Source organism: Amphibalanus amphitrite, unplaced genomic scaffold (assembly GCF_019059575.1).
Source record: "Amphibalanus amphitrite isolate SeventyFive unplaced genomic scaffold, NRLGWU_Aamphi_draft 000230F_arrow, whole genome shotgun sequence".
In the NCBI taxonomy this organism is placed as follows: domain Eukaryota; kingdom Metazoa; phylum Arthropoda; class Thecostraca; order Balanomorpha; family Balanidae; genus Amphibalanus; species Amphibalanus amphitrite.
The window spans coordinates 561,372-585,325 of record NW_024881725.1 but is presented as its reverse complement, the minus strand read 5'-3'; the positions used below and the strand labels follow the sequence as shown (position 1 = coordinate 585,325).

General features: G+C 48.2%; 1 protein-coding gene across 3 annotated transcripts; it reads left to right on the top strand.

The window, feature by feature from the left end:
• The first annotated feature begins 582 nt into the window (after positions 1 to 582).
• Positions 583 to 23,468, top strand: LOC122385784 (protein-L-histidine N-pros-methyltransferase-like). 3 transcript variants are annotated; one of them, XM_043374284.1, is made up of 7 exons: positions 583 to 618; positions 2,400 to 2,508; positions 2,804 to 2,994; positions 19,338 to 19,547; positions 21,627 to 21,808; positions 22,192 to 22,301; positions 22,822 to 23,468. In XM_043374284.1, the coding sequence occupies exons 2-7, from the start codon at positions 2,407 to 2,409 to the stop codon at positions 22,987 to 22,989; spliced, it is 963 nt and encodes a 320-aa protein (XP_043230219.1). In that variant the 5' UTR covers positions 583 to 618; positions 2,400 to 2,406; the 3' UTR covers positions 22,990 to 23,468. The 3 variants fall into 3 exon arrangements, with proteins under 3 accessions (XP_043230219.1, XP_043230221.1, XP_043230220.1); XM_043374286.1 differs by lacking the exon at positions 583 to 618 and adding an exon at positions 1,030 to 1,037 and having other exon boundaries at positions 2,406 to 2,508; XM_043374285.1 differs by lacking the exon at positions 583 to 618 and adding an exon at positions 1,574 to 1,599.
• The last annotated feature ends 486 nt before the right edge of the window (positions 23,469 to 23,954 follow it).

Sequence of the window (23,954 nt, the reverse complement as noted above, 5' to 3'; positions counted from 1 at the left end):
AATCAAGACAGAAGCATTGGCAAGGTGTTTTTATGGTCTATGGTGATATACACAAATGCTGGTGGATTTTTTGTAACATTTTATTTTGTTAGCATGATAAAAACATTGACGGCTTTCAATAGATCAAATAGGGTAGAAATACCGGTTAGTTCCTAAATTGGACAAGAGATGGCAGGACCATACAGAGGGGTGTTCACGGGCACCGCACACTGCTGCGTGCGATGTGTGCGGTACGTCCAGCAGGCGTGGGGGTAGGGGATGGGTAGGCGGCTCTGACGTCACGGCTGCGTGCGGTGGACGGTCCGCTGTGGCCAGTCCCGACCGGCCACAGCGGTCGCTGTGTGCGGTGACGCAAGGCTGACGTAGGGACGCAGTGGGCGGAGCTTGGAGGCTGTGTGCGGTCCGACCGCACACAGGGTCCGTGAACAGCCCCCTGACCGGGATTTTATCAGCTGATGGTGGTCTAAATCTCAAGACGGTTATGCCGCATTTGCGACAATTCTGGTGTTTACATTCCGCCAGTCTCAGTCTGCTTTTGCAATTAGATAAGTTTACAGTTTTGCACTTTTTGCAAATTCATATCATTAATATATGAATCGTGATTTGCTATTTTAGCAGGTTGGCAGGTTGGCATTTGTGCTCATAATTTTGCTGATTGATCTTGTTTGGTGAATACTGAGGGGTGGTACGGGTCGTACGGGTCTCAGCAAATCAGTCGGCCTTGGGTCTCAGTCTGGTTCAGGTTGGTGTAGGCTGGTGCAGACTGCGGATCTGCCACCCTAGCTAGTGTGCCTTGTTAACTGCTGCCACACCTTGCGGTATGGTGCTCAGTGGCAAGACATTGTTTGAATTGAAGGCTTATCACATTGAAATAGGTACTTTCTAATAATTGGTGTTGTCAAATGGTGTTTTATTGGCAAAATAATGCTAATCAATGAGAGGGCCTACTAATGTAACCCAGGCATGTGGATGACTCCAGATGATTTAATGAAGTGATGTTTTTATAAGTTTGTTTGGATCAAGGCCATCTATAGAAGGTACAGTCACTCCCCTGCCGACCAATCAGAGACAGATCCTGAGTGACGTGACCCCTGATGCTCGAAAGGGGTACTCCATTCCTTTACAACGTAAAAATGACTAACTTCATTTGAAGATTGTTGGTGACACTTTAGACATATCGCTCAACCATTGATGTTTTTGGAAAGTCCAACTAATTTTCTAGCGATAAAAAAGAGCAGCAATATGCTAAGAAATGGCCGGTTTTGAAGATATAGACGATTTAAAAACCCTCTGCAGTTGCAGGAAAGCAACGTAAAAACGCATCAAACTTATATTTTTACTATGAATAAATCATTTTTCAGTAAGTTTTTAGATATGGTATCGATTTATCCAACAACTTAATTACAATATTTTTATTACTTGGAACTTTATTTCAAAATAATATTTTCAAAAATGACAACTGTTGGCAAGTAGCTTTGAAGCGATTGTGGCGCGCCGCGCCATTATTGTCCTGAGGCCCCCATATGATGTCATCAAAAGTGGAGTGACATGGGCCTGGTTTGGATAACTTTTGTTTCACTTAAGCAGTCTAAAATTGATGTATGAATCCTCAGATTTTCGGAGCTTAGCTGGTTGATTTCAGTAGGTACCTAACTTTGAATTGATATTTTTCTGATATCAAGCATTTTAACCATTTTTACCATTTTAAGTGTTACCATTTTTTCAACCATGTGCCAATATTAACTATATTGTCTGGATCAATTCCAGAGCTTCATCACCATTGACCTACCAGTTACCACCTTCACCTTTTCTGCTGCAAAGTATTCCTTGATAAATATGTAGGTCAACATCGTACAGATTACTGATGTCTTTAGCTCACTAATGTCCAAGTAAGGGGACATGTGGTTGTTGCAATATATGATATGACATTAAGACTTGCAGTTCTACGGTCCTGATTTACATAAAACATGTTTACAATTTTCTACATAGGCTTACTCACTCTAGCTTAATACTCATAGACTTTAACTGCCGTAAAGTGGGGCTATTTGAGACAGTGGGGCTATTTGAGACAGTGGGGCTATTTGAGACAGTATTTTAAATTGCTATAAAATAAAAACCACCTAAGATTCATGCTTAATTTTTTGCTCAGGTGATTTACTGCTCAATTCCACACCTCCCTGTGCAAAACTATCACACAAAAATCAAACGATCCTCATTTTATGGCGATTTTAAATACTGTCTCAAATAGCCCCACTGTCTCAAATAGCCCCACTTTACGGTACCTATTCCTTAAAACTCTGTACCTTTCTGTTAAAATGCTTACTCTCTACAAGACAAATAACTACACCATCTGATAAACGATAACACTAATTTAGCCCAACATAATAACATTTGTTCAGTTTCAGGATGGCCTCTGGAGAAAGAGTCTACCTAAGAAGTACTCTCAGCAGAGCTCTTTATGATAGAATCAAAAGGGATGAGGAGCTGAAGACATTTGATAAAAGCCAGGTGAGTTTAGTTCTTCTAAGAGCTTCAAATAGATCACTACACAGGTTGCATTAGGAGTCGCAGTGTCAAATAAATAATGCTACTTTGGATAATTGGATTAGTGTGTCAACAATGAACAAATTGTCAATGCTACTTTGGGTAGTTCTTGTCATTTAACACTGCCACAGTTTACAGCTGTGGCATCCAACCTTGTCCGACCCTTCACTGCTTTCAGAGGTAGCCTGTAAATGAGCACGACGAGCAGGACACACTGGCAGTAACCTTTAACCCCATCGGACCCCTCCTTGTCTTTCAGTGGTACCGAGTAGACATGACTCAGGTGAACCCAGAGCACTCTGCACTGTTCCTGCCGCTGTCGGCTGACTCCCAAACGGAGGAGTTTCTGGCGCAATGTCACGAGAAGTCCGACTGGCTCTTCACACAGCTATGGCACACGCTGGTCAAATCGATCCTCACGCTCTTTATGACCCAAACTTCAGTGAACGGGTGAGTACTGATGGGTGGGGTTAGTCTTTGTCCACTTACGCCGGCTTTGAATCGTTTTATATTTGTGGTCTCGGTCAAACTGGTCAGTGGTCACGGATATAAGATGTTATGGTCACGGAATGTTCCAGCCGACCTCTTTGGGACACGATGGGGGTTTTTGTTTCTGGGCATGTTGGATGAGTTTTGCGAGCATTGCAGCACGCTCGCTTTTCAAAGTCGACTCTGGGTCGGATCATTGTGAACGATAACCCTGACCTGAAATGAGAGGACTGTAGGCTAGCACCGAACAGCACTGACAAACGCTACAGTGAAATCCGATTCCGAAAGCGTTAGCAGTATGCAGACCATGAAGCTCTGGCGTTTTCTAAGTAATTTTGTTGATTCTTACTTGGTAGCTATTACTAGCTGTGGTGCATAGGTATTGCCCGTGTCTTATTTTACGTAAGAACTTCGCTGTTAGGTACTGGTCTTGGCTGTGATAAGCTTCAGTCTCATCTTTGCCGTCACCGACTATCTGTGAACGTACACTGTCACCTAACGAGTTTTATTGAGGAGGGTCCGGCGCTACCCTTGTCCCACACCGAGTGGCCCCCGGCCACAGTGGAATCGCGCATCGATTCCACTGTGCGCAGAACAAACATATTAGCACCCCCCAGTCACGAAACCAGCCGACCGTAATGAATTTAGAATGTCCCCGGCCGCGCTGCGGTGCCTATTAGAAACGCGACGCCAATAGCTTCCGAGCCCAATAGGAGTCCAACGGTGTAGTTGCGCGAGTGAAATAGCGTTTGCAGGGCTAATGAAGGAAGATAGACGATCTGAAGGGGAGGATTTGTGATTGGTAGGATTGAAACAGAAGTGAAGTACTCGGCTCCTTTGGCTTGCAGTGAGCATTAACCGCCACAACAATCTATTTCTATTTCGCCCTCCATTTCAGTGTTAGTCTTTTCGGTTGTCTTGAGTCTCCATTAGGCCAGCTTCCTCTCACGCAGCGTCGCGTCTCGTTCTTTCTTCTTCCGTGAAGTGGATCATGAGGAGCGACAGCATCCTAGTCTGCAGGCAGTAAAACAACCGAATGCCGTGAATTACTCGTTGCACGGCTGATTTTGTGCGCCCGGGGGCGGTGGCTGTGACGGCCGTCGGATCTGCCGACTCCTCCCGCGCCCTCCCCCGGCCCCGCCCCCTCCCCCTCACCCATCGGCAGCGCGTCTGGACGCCTCCGGGCGCGCGCCGAGCAGACACCCAGATTTGCGCCGGAATCAGTCGAGAGAGCGCTCTCAATAGATTTTTTTTAGCCGGGAGCGGGCGCCCTGAATAATCAATACGCTTGAGGCGGCGCTGCCGCCGGCGGAGACGCCCGACGGAGAGAAAGAGGTGCGGCTGAGGTGGCGAGTGGGCCCGCGGCGGCACGAGCGGGGCCCGTCTGGGAGACGGACGATCGGCCGGAGTCGGCAGGCCGCAGCCGGGATGCTAACTATACCCCAATCATGGGCGGTTCGCCGACAAGTCCAGGGTTGATTGGTGACAAAAAGTTTAAGTTAAAGCAGGATTAGTGGGACATTACATGCAAGATTGCTAGCGTTTTGACGTCATGCTTCTGCGATTGTGTCGTTTCTTTGGCGTAGTACTGCGTCAACCGTTTACCGTACCAATATAATTGTAGTTGGATGGCTTCTGTCGTCGACAATACCATATTGGAACTTGCCTTCCCGATATAACTTACCTCGTGGCTCTTCAGCCAATTTTGTGCCTTTTGCCCAGTATTCGTTTTTTATTTCATGCCCTGCAAGATATTTTGTTGAAGTGGAAGGAAATATAATTCATCCCCAAAGGACGATACAGAGTGACTACCAATGAATGGAACGATAATGCTTGACTGATCCTCCGTCTGAATGTGTCCGCTTTGCACACCGTTGTTCCTTGCTTTTGTGTGTTTGCCAGTACCTCATTGTCCTGTCTCCCGTCACGAGTATCTCCCATGCCCGTCTCCCGCACTTCCGTTGCCCCATCTCCTGACTGTTTCTCCGTCTCCCCGTCGGTGCCTTCCATGCCCTTCACCAGTGCCAGTCCGCTCCTCCATTTGATAATTAGCGTCGTCTCGCCCGAACGGCCCAGCCCGTGATTCATCGCCCGGCCGAGAATTATCATCCCCCACGCCGGTGGGAACCGATCGCAAATGAACAAATTATACATGCGGCCATTTTTGCTTAATACGGCGTAAGAGGCGTCCCGCGGCGCGCGGCGGCCGCGTGCCGTCGACCGATACGTCTTGGCCGCCCCCCGCCGGCCGGGACGAGCCGGCGAGGGGCGGGCGCGCGAGCACCGGAGTCGGACGGTCAGCTCGTGGCCGGACTGTGGCCGAGCCGAGGATGGGGTGAGCTTGTGTGTTTGTTTTGGTGAATAGGGAGAATGAGATCTGAGGAAGGGCTATGAGCGCTGGTGTTGGTGGGGTTTTGTGACATTTCATAACTGATAACAGTGAACGCGTAATGGAATTGACAGCGGGATATATTGTTCTTGTCCAACATTTACCTTCCGAGAATCGTTTTCATGTGTTCTGGTCTGGATTAGCTGTTTTTAACCCTGTATCGTGTGTCATCTGACTTTGTCTTTTTCTAACTATTTAGAATTAAAATGCAGTTTCTTATTTGGACAAGATTAAACTACGCCACATACGGGAGCTCGTTTCCACGTCACTGACGTAACATTCCAGTGGGATGTTCACACCATTGCGCTGAGCACAACACGCATTTTTATGCAGATCAACATGTATGAAGCGCTTTGTGAATATGCATTTCTCAGCGAACCAGCATGGAGCCGAGAACAAGATCCATCGTTCATCAGCGGCTAAAGCACCGGAAAATTTCTCTGGCGTCCGGGCAGCGTCAACAACGAACCCAGCACTCGGGTTATGAGGGATACTCAGGAAGGGAGCTGCCGGAAGAACGTGAGATATGCCCCCAATAGTAACGAAAGCGTCCATGTAAAAAATGCATTGGCTTCCCTAATTTTCACAAATTTGCCTTGCTTGTTGAAGCACTTGCTGTATGTAAGGCATAGGTATAAGTTCTATGAGAAAAAACACTTTTAAATGGCCTCCTTACAATGAAATACCGAAAGATGAAATAATGAAATAATTATTGATGATTTCGACCACAGGTCATTATCAAAATAAGCCAGACAGAACTTTTGTCAGACACAACGGGAAGCTCACAATATCGGCAGAAAAATTCACATTTTCAAACATTTCACGTGGACACATTGCATATAGAGCTCACCTAAAATGCTGCTACAACTAACGAATGAAGTATATGTTATTAGGTTAAGTCCTATAGCCAAGACAAAGTTTAAGAATATTCCCTATAATATCTCCCCCCCCCACACACACACACACCCCAGAATAAATGACAACAGTGATTTAACAATCCCACAATCATTTCTAGATACGTTTACAACAAGTATCAGTAGGTAGATGTGCCACATACTCGATATGCACGTCTATGAATAGGCACCTAAGCGATGACATGTACTTGACACCAGGGCTGCGGAGTCGGAGTCGGAGTCGGAGTCGGAGTCGGTCGGAGTCGACAGTTGTGACCGGAGTCGGAGTCGGAGTCGGAGTCGATTTTAGAAACCCGAGCCGGAGTCGGAGTCGGAGTCACCGAAAATCTGTCGACTCCGCAGCCCTGCTAGGTCTGCGGAGTCGGAGTCGGGAGTTGGAGTCGGTCGGAGTCGACAATTCTGCCCGGAGTCGGAGTCGGAGTCGGAGCTGGTTTTTGAAAGCCGGAGTGGGAGTCGGAGTCGGAGTCGCCGAAAATCCATCGACTCCGCAGCCCTGCTTGACACAGTCTAAAATATGAACCAGGAAGAGACATTTCTATTTAGGATTGGTTTTCGCTCGCGAATGTACAGGGATTCCATTATCTTTCGATTCGGGTGATCTTTGGCTTTGTGTAAAATTTCCACTGACAAAGGGTGGTCAGGTAAGGTCTCACCAGTATGACATGCTCTAAAATGTTCACCCAAGGGGGTGTCCCTAGTCGCGTTCTTTGCATTGAGCACATGCTCATTGAAACGTAATCTTACTGGACGCTTACATTCCCCTATGTACAGTGTGTCTAAAAAGAATGTACCGTCGCCACTACGTGGCGCTGGTGTCGCGAGCCGGTAGTTGGCTGAATCCGCACCAGACCACACATTCCCAAGCGCTAGGTGACAGCTGCGCAGCGGCCGGTAGTAGCGTAAGCCCGAACCTTCGTGACACGACCCGGGGGGGGGGGAGGGGAGCGGGCGGGGCAGCGCGTGTAGGGAGGGGTGCTCCAGCAAGCTGGCAGTTGTCGCGGCCAAAGGTCAAGGGGTCACACACCAAGCGAACGGACGCTGATGTGGGTTCGTGGGGATCATGAACTTGTGTGTGGTAGGTGCGTCTTGCGATGCACGGGTGATACGCCAGGTCTAAGCCAAAGGATTCAGGGGAGAGCTGAAGAAAAACATCTGGTCAACTAAGGCGAATAATGGTGCTGAAAAATGGAAAGTATGGGTCAATGCAAGCCTTCATGACTATAAACAACTTTTCTGTGGACGCAAATGCCAGCATTGAATAACGATATCCGGATCGAAATTAGCAATGATTTATAATTAAATGCCGAACTAATAGCGCTGCAAAACCCTCCTAGTAAATTGTCAAGTCGGATTATACCCACTTGAATTAAACTATCCTAAATAAAATTGTTAATTAACTTTCTAACACTGACGTTCTTTATCATACGATAAGTATGGGGTTAACCAAGATTCAGCATCTTCCGCGTTCAAACAATCACCTGTAAGGCTAGAACATTAATGGCCAGGTAAAAACATGGTCGGGATTTGATTAACCGGATTATAAGTCGTTTTTTTTTTAGTCGGGATTTGATAAGTCGGATTTTTTTACGCCAACCGCATTTTTAAGTCAAGTCAGGTCACTGATCTATGACGTCATAAATGAGCAGTCTTAAAATGAACTGTGTGAAACTGTCTTACACTGTCCTAAAATGAACATTTTAGGACTGTGCTAAAATGTTCCAACTTCGCAACACCCTCAGTGCAGAGCTTTCATAGGGAGATGAAACTTACAGGATCTTATAGTATGATCGAGAGGTCTCACAACTTGTATAAATGTATATCTAGGATTTTCTGAAGGGTCGCCTGAGATCAGGTCAGTCTCTCACCATTAAAAGTCAGGGGAATATGGAAATTGCTAGTTTGGTCCGGAAATGATATACAACTATCTCAAATTCTCAAGCACACGGAATCGTGATTTCATGGGCTCCTTGCAAGGTCTGATGCTTCAATTTTGCTTTGTTGATCTTGCGTGACGTCATTTATCACGTAACTAAGGCTATCAGTTTTTCGTCAATAACTCCCGATCAACTAAAGCTACCGAGTCGATAAAGCCACTAATGGACATGAAAAGACCTGCCGAAGTGCAATATGACCTCCTTTGACCAGCTTCGTGACCTGACGGGCTGTGACCTGACCTTGACCCGAGGTTAACACCTTAACTCTCGCCCGTATTGGTGTTTTTCCAGCATCAAACGTATAAGGGTCCGTTGGACCCCCCCCTTGCCGTTTCGCCCCTGATTGAGCTAGAGCTTCGCGGAAAAAACGAGCGTGTTGGCCGTGACGAGAGGAAGTCGATGATACCCAATTTTAAGGTCCTAGGTCATCGGTTAACTTTCCAGGTCAGGTCAATGACCCAAAAGTCGGGGAAATCGGGACCTGTTAGAAAGTCGTAAAGCGTGGCTGCTATGGGGTTTTCGGGGTGCTGATCACGAATATCATGTTAGTTTTGATCACAGATGATGTCTTCATGCATTTAGGCCAGGTCGGGTCAGGTCAGGTCAGGTCAACCAGTAAGGGTATTCGTAGTAGGTGGCAGCCGCCTCTGACAGCTTCGCAACATGTTACGAGGGCACCAAAACTACTTCGTAAATGTTCATATGGCTGCTAAATTCGAATTCAGCTCCTAAAACTGACCTAGAAACATGTAAAACTCGAAAAATTGAACCGAGGTCATCAAAGGTCATTGACCTGACCTGACTTTCCGGTGATCTTGACACCCACCCTAATGCATGGAAGCAAGATCATATCCCATGTTTAAACGCTTAAAACCACGAAAAGACTTCAAACGCGCCGCTAATGCGAGCCGACATACGCCGAATCGCGATTCCGGCCAAACATGGCCTCGAAAAGTAGGTCGCAGGTCAAAGGTCATTAAGGTCAGGGTCATGACAATTTCAGGGTGGGTGTAAAATTGATTAACGCGAGGGTACTGAAAGTTTCGTCGCGATCGGCCGCTTTTTACGCGAGTTATTCGCGAAAAACCGAGGGAGAGGGTCCGTTCGACCCCCCCCCCCCCCCTATACGGGCGAGGGTTAAGTTGATCTCACCCGAAGAAAAAGCATACCATTCGACACGCCTGAGCTAGACAAACACGATGCTGCTAAAATCGCGGATCTGCGATCATTTTTAGCGAAGTTATTTACCAAAAACCGAACCTGTGCCTTGGGCCACTTGACCTGACCTCCGAAGTCATCGGCTGACCCTGGTCCTTAAATCGGAGACCAATCGTTTATCGCTGCATTTCGTAACGACGCACACGATCGTTTCTTTCGTGAGGCTCTAGCTCAATTAGGGGCGAATCGGCGAAGGGGGTTGTTTCCTCACTTCCAACCCCCAACGTCCCCTCGGTATTCAGAAAACCTGAAGGTCCGGTGAGGGTTAAAACGTTTCTCCTGAACGAGGAAGAAATGTGAAAGTCAAAGCTCTATAGACGTCCTGTAAAAGTGGCCATAATAATAAATTCGTTAGAAATAAGATGCTTTTTAAACGACTTCCTCATATAAAATCGGGTGCTGGGACCAATCTTATAAACGCTTTAGAATGGACAGGGTGTCACTGGCTAAAGTTTGGGTGCAGAAAACGGCTATTACCTAAATGCAAAATGGTTTTCATGCATTTCAGTCAATTGTATATTGTCGGTCCCAGTGGCCGAGCTAAAAAAAAATCGGTAGTGTTTTGCATCTTTTACGCCCTAAGAAACTACACCATCTATCGAAGTGGGCGGGCTTATTTGAATGGGAGGGCGCATTATGCACGAATCGTGTGCTTTCGTTTATTTTGGACTGTATTTTACCACATCCACTGCTGGTATCACTATTAATATTATCTAATGCCGTGAATACGACAGCATTCCATTTATAAGATTGGGCCAATGGAGTCGCGCCCCGCGAGCTCGGTTTTCCGCTGGGCCGCTACAGGCCAGGAAGTCAATTTTCGCCTGAGGGCAGGACAAAGGTCAGCGAGGGAGCGCGGGGTCAGCCAGGTATCGCCAAGTGCCGAGCGAAAGCCGCTCCCTCCCCTCTCTTCCCCTCTTCTCCCCTCCCCACCTCGGTATAGATGGGGAGGGACCGAACTGCCAATGACATGCGAGCGGTCAAGGCCGCTCGCGCGGCAGCGACCCTGGCGGCCGGGTGCCGCAACTGGGATTCAGCCAAGTTACCGATTCGCCTCCTGTGGGAGAGCCAAACCAGGGGACATACTTTTTAGATATACTGTACTGTACACGCTCATCAGTTGAAGTTGAAGTGCATAGGTTGCAAGTGACGCAGTAAACCACCCCTGGTGTGGTACACTTGCCCTCGATTCCTGAACTGCATGCATTGCATCTACGCCTGCCAGACGGGCACTCAGGACGCGTCAGGTCAGATTTGATCAGAGTATGTCTTAGGGTGTTTTTACTAGTCCATGCCACTTTTACGTTAAGTTTCGATTGTCTGGCTATGTTATTTATCTTTGCACAGAGGGTCTCGTCGACATAAGGTAAGGAAAGGTAACCATCAACGTCACTTCGAGTTTGTCGCTGCCCCTGCTGCTGCTGCTGCTGCTGCTGCTGCTGCTGCTGCTGCTGCTGGTGGTGGTGCTGCTGCTGCTGTTGCTGTTGCTGCTGCTGCTCAGGCGGCGGTGGCGGCGGAAGCGGTGGAGACGGCTCCTGTGCCTGCTGCTGTAGCCGAGGACCTGGCTGCGCCGGTGACTGCTGCTGCTGCCGTGGCTGCTGCTGCTGCTGTGGTCGCCGCTGATCCTGTTGGGGCCGAGCGCGTCCAGAATTGCGCTGTTGTCGCATTATTTTAGTCCGTTGTCTTGACACTTCCCTTCTAATGCCTCTGATCATCTGGTTGGGATACCCATTCTGCTCGAACATTTTCTGAACTTTGTCACATGACCTTGACATTGCCTCTTCGGTTGATGAAAGCCTTAGCGCTCGTTTAAACTCGCTTCTAATGACAGCCTTCTTCGTTGTCATCGGCTGTGCCGATGAGTAATGAATGATGATTCCAGAGTGGCTGGGCTTGATGAAAAGCTCTGTCGATAGTTGTCCGTCCTTGTCAACCGATATGAGGGTATCCAGATACGGAATGAAACCGGAATCGAAAGAGTCCTCCATCGTGAACTTGATACTCGGATGGACGGAGTTCATGTAGTCGAGGAAGGCTCGCAGCTCCTGATGGGAATGAGTCCACACCCCGATAGTGTCATCTATGTACCTTGCATACAAGTCCGGTTTAAGTGTCGCGTTTCGGAGGGCAGACTGTTCTAGCTTGTGCATGAAGATGATCGCTACTGGTGGTGCTACTTTGCAGCCCATTGCTATCCCCAGCCGCTGTTTGTAGAAGGACTGGTCGAAGCGGAAGCAGTTGTTGTCCAGACAGTGGGACAACAGTCGGGCGATGTCGTTCGTTGATAGGCCGAAAAGATCGATGTCGTTTTCGTGTTCGTGAATGAGGTCTTTGACGGCTTCTACAGCTTCATCGATCGGGATGCTGCCATACAAGTTGACCACATCCATACTGAACACAATAGCGTTCCGAGGTAACTGATACTCCGTATATTGTGTTTTTAAGCGGTTCAAATAGTCCTCTGTATTTCTTAGATGGGCCGGTATTTTCACTAAGAGTTGGTTTAGTATCCGGTCTAAGAGCCATGCTGTCTTCTCCGTAGGACCGCCGCACGCTGACACGATTGGCCTCAGCGGTACCCCTTCTTTATGGTCCTTAGGTAGGCCATATAGGACTGGTGTCCGCGAGTGCGCCGGGGTGAGGTCCTTGAGAATGGATTCTGGCAGTTTGTCGCGACAAGTTTGACGAAACACTTGTTTAGTTTTCGCTTCTATTCTAGCGGTGGGGTTTTTGTCCAATGTTTCATAGTTTTGCGCATCTTGTAAAATCACTCGTGTTTTCTCTACATACTCTTCTTTGTCTAACACGACGAGGCCTTTACACTTATCACTGGGCTTAACAATCAAAGAATCTGATTGTTTCAAGGTTTTGAGTTCTTTACGCTCTTCTTCGGTCGTGTTTGTATCGGTCGGAGTGTGGTGCTTGTACGCGTTCATGACTTTCTTCTTAAGTTGTAAGAGATGGGTCTCCGCATCGGTCGAACTACGAGGGGGTTGTCTCTTCACTACATCAGGGAAATTGACTCGAATACTGCATGAGACTTGTTCTGAATCTCGTTGAGCTGCCACTCGGGGCTCAGCAAGGCTATCGTTTGCTGGGGTTATGGAATGATTCGGTTCGTTGGTAGCCGCTGGCGGGGCTGCTACTGCTGAATCAGGCTCCGAGGGGGCTTGTGGAGCGCGGCGAGAGCAGCTCCGTGTCACTCTCCTGTTGACTTCCGCAGGGTCAGGGTCAGTGACTTGTTCTTCTGCAGGCCGAAGAAGAGCGTAAAGAACTCAAAACCTTGAAACAATCAGATTCTTTGATTGTTAAGCCCAGTGATAAGTGTAAAGGCCTCGTCGTGTTAGACAAAGAAGAGTATGTAGAGAAAACACGAGTGATTTTACAAGATGCGCAAAACTATGAAACATTGGACAAAAACCCCACCGCTAGAATAGAAGCGAAAACTAAACAAGTGTTTCGTCAAACTTGTCGCGACAAACTGCCAGAATCCATTCTCAAGGACCTCACCCCGGCGCACTCGCGGACACCAGTCCTATATGGCCTACCTAAGGACCATAAAGAAGGGGTACCGCTGAGGCCAATCGTGTCAGCGTGCGGCGGTCCTACGGAGAAGACAGCATGGCTCTTAGACCGGATACTAAACCAACTCTTAGTGAAAATACCGGCCCATCTAAGAAATACAGAGGACTATTTGAACCGCTTAAAAACACAATATACGGAGTATCAGTTACCTCGGAACGCTATTGTGTTCAGTATGGATGTGGTCAACTTGTATGGCAGCATCCCGATCGATGAAGCTGTAGAAGCCGTCAAAGACCTCATTCACGAACACGAAAACGACATCGATCTTTTCGGCCTATCAACGAACGACATCGCCCGACTGTTGTCCCACTGTCTGGACAACAACTGCTTCCGCTTCGACCAGTCCTTCTACAAACAGCGGCTGGGGATAGCAATGGGCTGCAAAGTAGCACCACCAGTAGCGATCATCTTCATGCACAAGCTAGAACAGTCTGCCCTCCGAAACGCGACACTTAAACCGGACTTGTATGCAAGGTACATAGATGACACTATCGGGGTGTGGACTCATTCCCATCAGGAGCTGCGAGCCTTCCTCGACTACATGAACTCCGTCCATCCGAGTATCAAGTTCACGATGGAGGACTCTTTCGATTCCGGTTTCATTCCGTATCTGGATACCCTCATATCGGTTGACAAGGACGGACAACTATCGACAGAGCTTTTCATCAAGCCCAGCCACTCTGGAATCATCATTCATTACTCATCGGCACAGCCGATGACAACGAAGAAGGCTGTCATTAGAAGCGAGTTTAAACGAGCGCTAAGGCTTTCATCAACCGAAGAGGCAATGTCAAGGTCATGTGACAAAGTTCAGAAAATGTTCGAGCAGAATGGGTATCCCAACCAGATGATCAGAGGCATTAGAAGGGAAGTGTCAAGACAACGGACTAAAATAATGCGACAACAGCGCAATTCTGGACGCGCTCGGCCCCAACAGGATCAGCGGCGACCACAGCAGCAGCAGCAGCCACGGCAGCAGCAGCAGTCACCGGCGCAGCCAGGTCCTCGGCTACAGCAGCAGGCACAGGAGCCGTCTCCACCGCTTCCGCCGCCACCGCCGCCTGAGCAGCAGCAGCAACAGCAACAGCAGCAGCACCACCACCACCACCACCAGCAGCAGCAGCAGCAGCAGCAGCAGCAGCAGCAGCAGGGGCAGCGACAAACTCGAAGTGACGTTGATGGTTACCTTTCCTTACCTTATGTCGACGAGACCCTCTGTGCAAAGATAAATAACATAGCCAGACAATCGAAACTCAACGTAAAAGTGGCATGGACTAGTAAAAACACCCTAAGACATACTCTGATCAAATCTGACCTGACGCGTCCTGAGTGCCCGTCTGGCAGGCGTAGATGCAATGCATGCAGTTCAGGAATCGAGGGCAAGTGTACCACACCAGGGGTGGTTTACTGCGTCACTTGCAACCTATGCACTTCAACTTCAACTGATGAGCGTGTACAGTACATAGGGGAATGTAAGCGTCCAGTAAGATTACGTTTCAATGAGCATGTGCTCAATGCAAAGAACGCGACTAGGGACACCCCCTTGGGTGAACATTTTAGAGCATGTCATACTGGTGAGACCTTACCTGACCACCCTTTGTCAGTGGAAATTTTACACAAAGCCAAAGATCACCCGAATCGAAAGATAATGGAATCCCTGTACATTCGCGAGCGAAAACCAATCCTAAATAGAAATGTCTCTTCCTGGTTCATATTTTAGACTGTGTCAAGTACATGTCATCGCTTAGGTGCCTATTCATAGACGTGCATATCGAGTATGTGGCACATCTACCTACTGATACTTGTTGTAAACGTATCTAGAAATGATTGTGGGATTGTTAAATCACTGTTGTCATTTATTATGGGGTGTGTGTGTGTGTGGGGGGGGGGGGAGATATTATAGGGAATATTCTTAAACTTTGTCTTGGCTATAGGACTTAACCTAATAACATATACTTCATTCGTTAGTTGTAGCAGCATTTTAGGTGAGCTCTATATGCAATGTGTTCACGTGAAATGTTTGAAAATGTGAATTTTTCTGCCGATATTGTGAGCTTCCCGTTGTGTCTGACAAAAGTTCTGTCTGGCTGATTTTGATAATGACCTGTGGTCGAAATCATCAATAATTATTTCATTATTTCATCTTTCGGTATTTCATTGTAAGGAGGCCATTTAAAAGTGTTTTTTCTCATAGAACAATTTGCCTTGCGTTTTATTATGATCGAATGCCTCAGGCACTCGGTCGCATCCCGACATGTTCGACATGGCACAGGTACTTCCCCCGCTATTCTGCGATGGGCTATCAATTGCACGGTCGGCGTTTTACTGGATCAGCATCTACCACTATTTTAGTAGCATCTTTTTCCTCTTTCTCTCCCTATCTCTCCCCTTCCTCCTTCTCTTCCGTTGACTTTCTGATCACGTTCTGCTGGCGTTCCCCGGCCGACTCAAGCTCCTTTGGTTCCTAGACGCCTCTCATATTCACTCCTTAGCAAACATTTCTATATTTTTTCTCCAATTTTCCGCAGCTCCCAATTTAATTTCTGCGGCGTCGGGGCCTGACTGAATGGCAGAGGCGCGCTCAGAGAGGACAGGTTGGGTGGGTAACGAAGCTTTCTTCACATATGTCTTCGTAAAACTGTCCGTTCTGTCTTTCATTCATTCATGGGCGACATGGTCGTCCCGATTCAGAGCAGATATCTGCCCGCCCTACACTTTTTCCTGAGATCGCCTCTGCTCGGCCCGCTTGGTATCGACCGATGCCGTCGCGGCGTGTGTTCAACCCTTTCTTTCTGCGTCTGTTTAGCATTCCTAACTGTATAACGATTCGCGCGCGCCAGCCAGAGCCGACGGCGGCCCATCGGAGCCGACAGCCGCCATTAGGTCCGAGAGAGGGGGCGACAGCCGACGGAGGGGGCGGGGGGGGAGGCGGGCCAGGGCCGAGAGCGGCGCTGCTGCGAACAACCGCGCTGCAGGCGTTTGTGGAGTTTGGGGGTGTTTGTGTTTGTGTTGGCCCCATAAATAGGTGAACCAGTTGATTATACATACACCATACAGCAATGAATGCTTTCATGAGCTAGTTGCACGGTGATTGCGGGTTTCATCCAAGCTTAGTTGCGTTGCTTTCCCAAATTGATACGCAATGCAGTATAATTTGGAGGGAGAACTTTAGCAGATCTGTGGCTTTCGGCAAGTTTGCTATTACAAACTCGGAAGGATGTTTGCTTTTTCTGATTAGCCTTCCTGTTGATTTTCAAATCAACTAGCCGCTTCCACTGGTTTGGCTTGTGCGATGCTTAATTCAAACTTTGAAACTTCTGATGAAAATTTCCGCGAAACTCGTTCGGCTCATATTGGATCGTAAACACGAACTCCCGCTTGTGTTGACTTCCACTTGACAAATTACAATTTCCCGCGATGTCGGACGGCTATAGTTCCGATGACACGGTGAATGACTGGGCACGCCTGTCTCGTGCAGTGGCGTGTCTCCGCTGTGGAGGACGAGGACGGCGGATACAGGCGCTCCGGCACCTCACAGTGGAAGGGCTGAGGCGCGAGCTGATGTTGAAAGTTGCAAAAGTTGCGGGAGCCCTTGTCCTATTCCTGATGAAGCATCGAACTGCGAAAGAATGTGCCGACAACGTTTATAAATATTATTCATTGTTGCTTTGCGAATCCGATATCGACGTCCAATATATCGGCAAACCCGTTCGGTTCCAAGATATCAAAACAACAAAGTATCCTCCCGATGCACATTCATACTGAAAAGTAGTCTTCCGACCAATGCAACCTCGTAATAAATATTATCAAGCTTCCCAGCTATGAGGATACTCTGCTGATATTTCAGATGCGTCCCAACTGGCCACCCTGCTCCCTCATTTGTAGCCGGCACGTGCCTGGAGGGCCTCGGCTGACCACGAGCTCAGCTGGACAGGCTGTTTGGGAGCATTGTTTTAATTCGTCCCACAGAACAGCCCCCGGCTCGGCTCACTTGGAGGCTGGAGCACGGAACTTGAGGTTAGAGCCGTCGGAGGACATAGTTGGATGGCTTATACAAACGGATATGATGTTATTGCAAGCGTGTTTAAGGGGACTATCCCACCTTCTAAAAAGTACCGTTTAGGATTCGGAAATGTTTCTCATGATATAGTGACGAATTCTGCAAGTTTTTACGCGTTTTCCTCTTATACTTTTTGAGATATTGCGACTTTTATATTTCATTGTGACGTCATTTAGATCGGATCTGTGACGTAATGAAGGATTTACTTCATGTCAATGTGGAGGGAAATTTGGCAGCAAATATATTTGCTCTCAAATATGACGCGGCTCATACAATAGCAAAAGTATCTCTGATTGGCTTATTCGTAAATCAAGTGATACTTCACTTGATAGCGTGACAGGCGTTCAAAAGGCAAATGACGTCATCAGATTGCCGTTAATGGTTAAGAGATTGGGACTTGTATATAGGGAACATTTTCAAATGAAGGGAACGAATTTCTTCAACAACACGAGGCTGCGGGGGTTGCGACCAAGATAGATAGTGGTTTCTGAACCTCGCCGCAAACTTGGCTATCTCAACTCAAACTTATGTAAAGGTGGGATAGTCCCTTTAAGACATTTTGAACTAATCTGCATGAGTTGCAGTGCATTACATGCCACGTGAACTTGAACAATGAAGTTGCAGAGCTTTGGATATGGTCATTAGGCACGTATCATGAACATGATTAATATAATTCTGACAAAGAGAAACATGATGCTCAAGTGGACTGGACGTTTTATAAGGTGCAGAAGCTTCCAGGCGGTCCCTGGAACACCTACACACCAGTGATGTCCGCCCTTTGTGTGGGTCGGGGTCTACCGTAGAACACAGTGGGTCGTCAATACTCCCATCTTACCGCGGCCCGGGGGCAAAGTGGAGAATACAAATTATCTCGGCGTCAACACGATCAACATCTTGTTTGTTACAGCTATTATCAATCTTAAAAAATTGTTTCGTTGGTAAGGACAGGAATCAAATTTACGGATTCGTCCAGCACCAATACACTGTCGAATGTCAATGCCGTCTGCCTACAAACACCGCAGTTTTCGAGCATCTGCGTCCGCGTCCATTGTTGCTCACACCCAGGTCCGACGGTTCCTTCCAAGTGATGGAATAGACGTCACGATGTCACCTGGTTTGTTTCGGATTACCCACCACCACCCCTTTGTGTCTGGCTCGGGTGCCGGGCTGGGACCTCCTCCGTCCGCCCCCTCGAGCCGACCGCTGACTGGTGAGACACGTTCTCACCGGTCGAACCGCCGACCGGCGCGACCACCGCCAGCGGATATCGCATTCATTACCACCCAACTCCTCCAGATAAATGGCCCAATCTATATTGAAAGCGCGGACGGGCTGACATTAAATCTGTATAAAATTCCCCTTAGCGGCGGTGTCCCGCTGCTTGGAGCGCCGTCTAGCACTGGCTAATTGCCGCCGGTGAAATGAGTGCTGATAGCGGCGAGCTGGGCTCGAGCGGCGGGTGGGGCCCGCTCCCCCGGACGGAGCAGCGCCCGGCGATTTATGGAGGAGATGCCGCCACGGCCGCCACGGCCAATACCTAACTAATTGACCTCCTTGTCGATGAATGACGGTACGACACGGGACGAGGCGGACTCTCCCCATGTCCCGAGCTGTATTCGCGGTGGGACAGGTATCGGGTGTCGTGGTATGTGTTAGGGCTGCCAGGTGAGAGTATTAACTTCACCGGCGTTAGATCCCGGCGTGTTTTTTTTGTGAGAGGGGAGCAACTGTAGAAGGGTTTGCTTCTTTCCATTCATGAACATTTACAATTGCACCTTTCGGGGGACGACCCCGGACTCCTCTTGATTAACTAGTAGCTGGGAGCGAGCGATTTGCGTTGAACTGAAGGTTGACCGGGTGCATTGATGTTGAAAGAACGGGCTGTCAGCGCTTGTTAAAAAAAAAAAAATGGTCTCGTACTCTTCCATGCCCTAATATTTAGCCCCTTCTCTCTGTTAGTTGATAGTTCTTTGTGCAGTATGTAGTGCATCCTCATTTCTCATGCCTCATCTAACACTCACCCCAACCAAGGAGTGTAACCGATGACGCGGCTCCATTTAAATCTCATCTTTGCGATACGCTCGCCTACACCACCCTCCCTTTCCCAGCCTGCTGCGGCGCGGCTCCATGTTCGTGTTCTCTGTGTTCTAACCTCCCCCAGCATGCTGCGGCTGTTCCATGTTCACGTTCTCTACCTCCCCCAGCCTGCTGCGTCGCGGCTCCATGTTCGTGTTCTCCCGGGAGCAGTTTGTGCGCCTGCTGGGTGTGTCCAGCTCGTGGCGCGCTGACCGGCTGCTGGACCTGGGCGCTGGAGACGGCCGGGTCACAGAGGTCATGGCCGGTCACTTTGATCGGGTCAGCGCCACTGAGGTGTCCGGCACCATGCAGAACATCCTCAGAGACAAAGGATACAGGTGGGAACGATGACACTGGGTGGACTGGGGTGGATTTGCCGGGGTACAGTGCACAGTGGGGATTTTTCCGATCTAGCGCCTATTAATTCAAAAAATCTTTTTTGGATTTTTGTTTATTTTTTGTGTCAGTGGGGCTAAGAAATGTCTGAATTTTTCATATATGGCATTGTTTTATCTGTATGTCTACAGCAAAACTAGGAAAAATGCGCCCGAAGTTCACACTCATGCGTGATTACTCAATGGGCTCAGCAAGGCCCGAAAGTATAGCTCAATGTCATTGTCCTGTCCTGTTGGTTTTAATCTTGCGAGGTCTTAAAGTTGCATATCGTCTGAAAGGCACCTTTATTAGGAATGGAATGGCAAACAGAAAGTATGCCACAACCTTACTAAGGTCACAAAAATGCCCTTTACAAAAAACCCTTACAGACACCATATTGAAGGAATGGTATTCTAAATAAATGTAGGAAATCAACAATGTTCTCCACACTTTTCCACTCCGAAATATATCCTATCGAATTCGCCACTTTCTCCTGCACAAGACAACGCCTAGTTTGGCTGCCGAAACTTGCCTGAACACGGAATATTCACATTAGAGTATCTTAACACCCCACTCGAGGAGCGCTAGGGCAAACAGCACGATATAGGTAGGTTCCGGACATAGGCGAATAATTTTACTTCGTGATTTATAGGATGCATATTTTCTGAGACACATTCATTAGGAATAGGATGACAAGCGTAAATTATACATACCGTAACCTTATTAACCATCGCACTTGTGGGGAGGGGGAGGGGGAAGGGGTCGGATAAAACCCCATGGTTTTCCGCAAATTACTCGCGCAAAAAGCGGCCGATCGCGCCTTAACTTTCGGTGCCCTCGAGATCATCAATATTACATCTAACCTAAAAATTTCATGACTCTGACCCAACTGACCTTTGACCTGAGGCATATTTCTCGAGACCATGTTTGGCCGGAATCGCGATTCGGCGTATGCCAGCTCACATTATCCGCGGTTTCCAGTCTTTTTGTGGTTTTAAACGTTCAAATATGTGAAATGATGTTGGTGCCATGCATAATGGTGGGTGGCAAGGTCACGTGAAGGTCAAGTCAAGGTCATTGACCTTTTGATGACCTTGGTTCACTTTTTCGAGTTTTACTTGTTTCTAGGGTAGTTTTTGGTGCTGATTTCGATTTTAGCAGCCATTTGAATATTTACGAAGTAGTTCTGGTGCCTTCGTTCCATGCTACGAAGCTATCAGTAGTAGGTGACACTTCTATGGATGGCCGGCAGGACGCCTACTAGTTGATCTAACCTGACCTGACCCGACCTGGCCTAAATGCATAAAGACATCGTCTGCGATCAAAACTAACATGAAATTCGTGATCAGCACCCCAAAATACCCCGTAACACCCTAACTTTGCGAAGTTTCAAGAGGTCTCGATTTCCCAACTTAAGTTGGGTCATTAAACTGACTTGGAAAGTCAGCTTATGACCTTGGACTTTGAAATTGGATATATTCGGCCTCATTTCGTCATAGGCAGCACGCTTGACTTTTCCGCGAAGCTCTAGCTTGATCAGGGGCCAAACGGCTGAGCGGGGGTCCAATCGAACCCCCTATAATATGTTGATTATGCACATTTACAGGTAAAATTCTCACCAGGACACACCAGCCAACATATGTGCACAATCTGGCTACAATTCTACCTATGGTTTGCCCTCTACGAATAAATACGTGCTAGATCGGAAAAATCCCCACTGTGCAGTGGGAGTAAATTAATATTAGAAGTGTGACGACATACTTTAAGAGCGTCAGAGGAGGAGGCGTTATTAGTGGGCTCTTTCGTGGCGGATTTGTGTCTTTTCAATGAAAAACAATATATGAATAGGCTAATTTCGGGGAAATTTGTCGGCAATATTTCACAATTCTGCTTTAAAATATGCAGTTGAACCTTGATTGGTTTATAGATTGGCTATGTTGTTAGCAGACGTGTGAGCACGCCTGGTATGTTTGATGATGTGCCGATTGATGTCAGTCGACCTCGTCTTCGTGCTCTAACCACCGCGTCTCTCCCGTTGGCAGTGTGCTGGACGTGGCCACGTGGCACGAGTCGGAGACGCTCTACGACGTCGTCACGTGTCTGAACGTGCTGGACCGGTGCGACCGTCCGCTGACGCTGCTGCGGCAGATGCGCCACGTGCTCCGACCGGACGGCCTGCTGGTGGTGGCCCTCGTACTCCCACTGTCACCCTACGTCGAACACGGTGAGTTAGAGGGGACGGGCAGCTCCATAGGGATGGGGGAGTTATGGGAGAGGAATATATGACTGAGAGTTTAAAGTGAAAGGCCTTGTGCTCAAGGAATGGCGAGTGGTCATAAGGTGTCGTGCATTGGATGAGGTGGTGTGCCGTGACGTTGCGTTGTTCTAGCGTCATGTCGGCATGCAAATTTGATGTAGGTATTTTCTTTAGAAAAGCGCGATTGGCCTTAGCATCGTGTGAATTTTATTGAACCTGTTACTGCCTAGCCAAGAAATATTGACCTAAAATAGATCCTGGTAGCGATGGATAGGATGCAAGGATTGGATGGATGGGTGCATTTTCCCACCACGATTGACGTTTCGCGTCGCTCGCCCTGCCCTCTATAGGCGAGAACCGGAACCACCGCCCGGTGGAGGAGATGTCGCCAGATGGCAGCACCTTCTCCGGTCAGATCTCTGGCGTCATAGACTCCGTGTTCCGGCCGGCAGGACTGGAGGTGAGCGCTGGACGAGGGTGGTTCGACCACGGGCGTAGAACGTGGGGTGGGTTGTGTGGGATTTGTGCTAGTTTTAGTCTGCGACCATCGAAGTGGTTTGATTGCCGCAATTATTACTTCGCACCAGAGGCTAGGCGGCCAGTCAACTGCGGCTGTATGTAATCAGTGCGTGCTTTCATTCTTATTCCAGCATTTGATAAACGATTCTCTCGATTCGATTTTTTTAGCTTTTCATTGAAATATCAGAGATCCAGTTCTCATCTTTTTAAAACCGCTCAGCAACTATGCTTATGCATTTCTCTGACAATATCTGACACTTGACAGTCTGTGGCCGCATTCACGGCAAGCAGACGGCACCTGGCCTGCGTGGCGCCGGGCGAGCATCAGGGGTAAACTTCGATTGTGAATACGGCCACAAAAATAACCCGTTACCCGTTACTCTTACCCCTACCCTTGTGAATGCGGCCACTGGTCGCGAATCTCTCCACCGAACCATCCTGTTTTCTCTCTTGCCCGCCAGGTGGTGCGGTGGTCGCGGCTGCCGTACCTCTGCGAGGGGGACCTGGAGCAGGCCTTCTACTGGCTCAGTGACGCCGTGTTCGTGCTGAGGCCGGTCTCCGACGGCGCAGAGGAGTCGCCGGCCGGGTCGTGTCCGGCGGAGGGGGGTTCTGAGGGGGGCTGCAGCTAGCCAAGGACTGGATGAGGATGAGACTGAGAGGATTCCGTGGGTCAGGGAGTGTGAATAATGGTATGGTCATTGGTAGCACCAGTGAGCGTGGGTGTTGAAGAGCGTGGACTGTGATCGTTTTGAAGCACATTGTTTAACATGAAAGAGGGGATAGGGACCAATTATGTAAAGCTAAGCGATGGCAAGCTCTGTTGGGAAGGTAAGCGCACTCTGGGTTTAGCGACTGGCCGATGTTTAGCATCGGTAAAAAGTACATATATCGCCATCGCATTCGCCTTCCCGTCGTTAGCGCGCGGCCGATCAGTACAGCTTTTGATGAAAAGTATTATGTTTTGTGTTGACATTTGATAGGGCATTTCACTTGTGGTGTGTAACAGCTGTTTGTCGAACATCCGTAACATAAGTGTCTTGTGATGCTTGTACCAGCAAATGAAATATATATGGGCAACTCGCGTCTCGTGACCTTGTCTTCAAACATATATTGATTGAAAATGTCTGGATGGAACATGTGCAAGAAGCTAGCAAACCGAATATTCATATATCACGGTATTAGCGTGTAATGAACATTGAACTTGAAGTATATACCAGGCCATATATACCTACAATAAGCACTGAGCTGGTTAATCAGTTTGCAGGAAAGTGCTCTCGATCTTTTCCTTTTTTAAGACAGGCGACATGACAATGAGAGGAAAAAGAAAAATTAAGGCATCGTTTCTGTGCATTTATCAAGTTGGTAAGCCACAGACCAGCCAAAAATAAGCCCCAAAGCCCGAGGAATACGCCCAATGTTTGCCATAGGTTCAGGTAAATAATTCAGTAGCCGCATTCTCCGTCGATTACGCCTCAAAAGCTCCAGTAAATATGTGTTCAGAAACGCATAGCGCCATAAAAAGTTGCTGCTAGCAAAGTTCAGTGCCGGTAAAGGTCGCGTTTCATTGGTCAACAGCGGTAGTTGCTAATGCAAA

Bases quoted from the DNA above. Each gene is read 5' to 3' on its own strand.
- LOC122385784 (XM_043374284.1), top strand. From the start codon at position 2,407: ATGGCCTCTGGAGAAAGAGTCTACCTAAGAAGTACTCTCAGCAGAGCT. The intron at 21,809-22,191 runs GTGAGTTAGAGG...TGCCCTCTATAG, and splicing joins GTCACCCTACGTCGAACACG to GCGAGAACCGGAACCACCGC. The intron at 22,302-22,821 runs GTGAGCGCTGGA...CTTGCCCGCCAG, and splicing joins TCCGGCCGGCAGGACTGGAG to GTGGTGCGGTGGTCGCGGCT.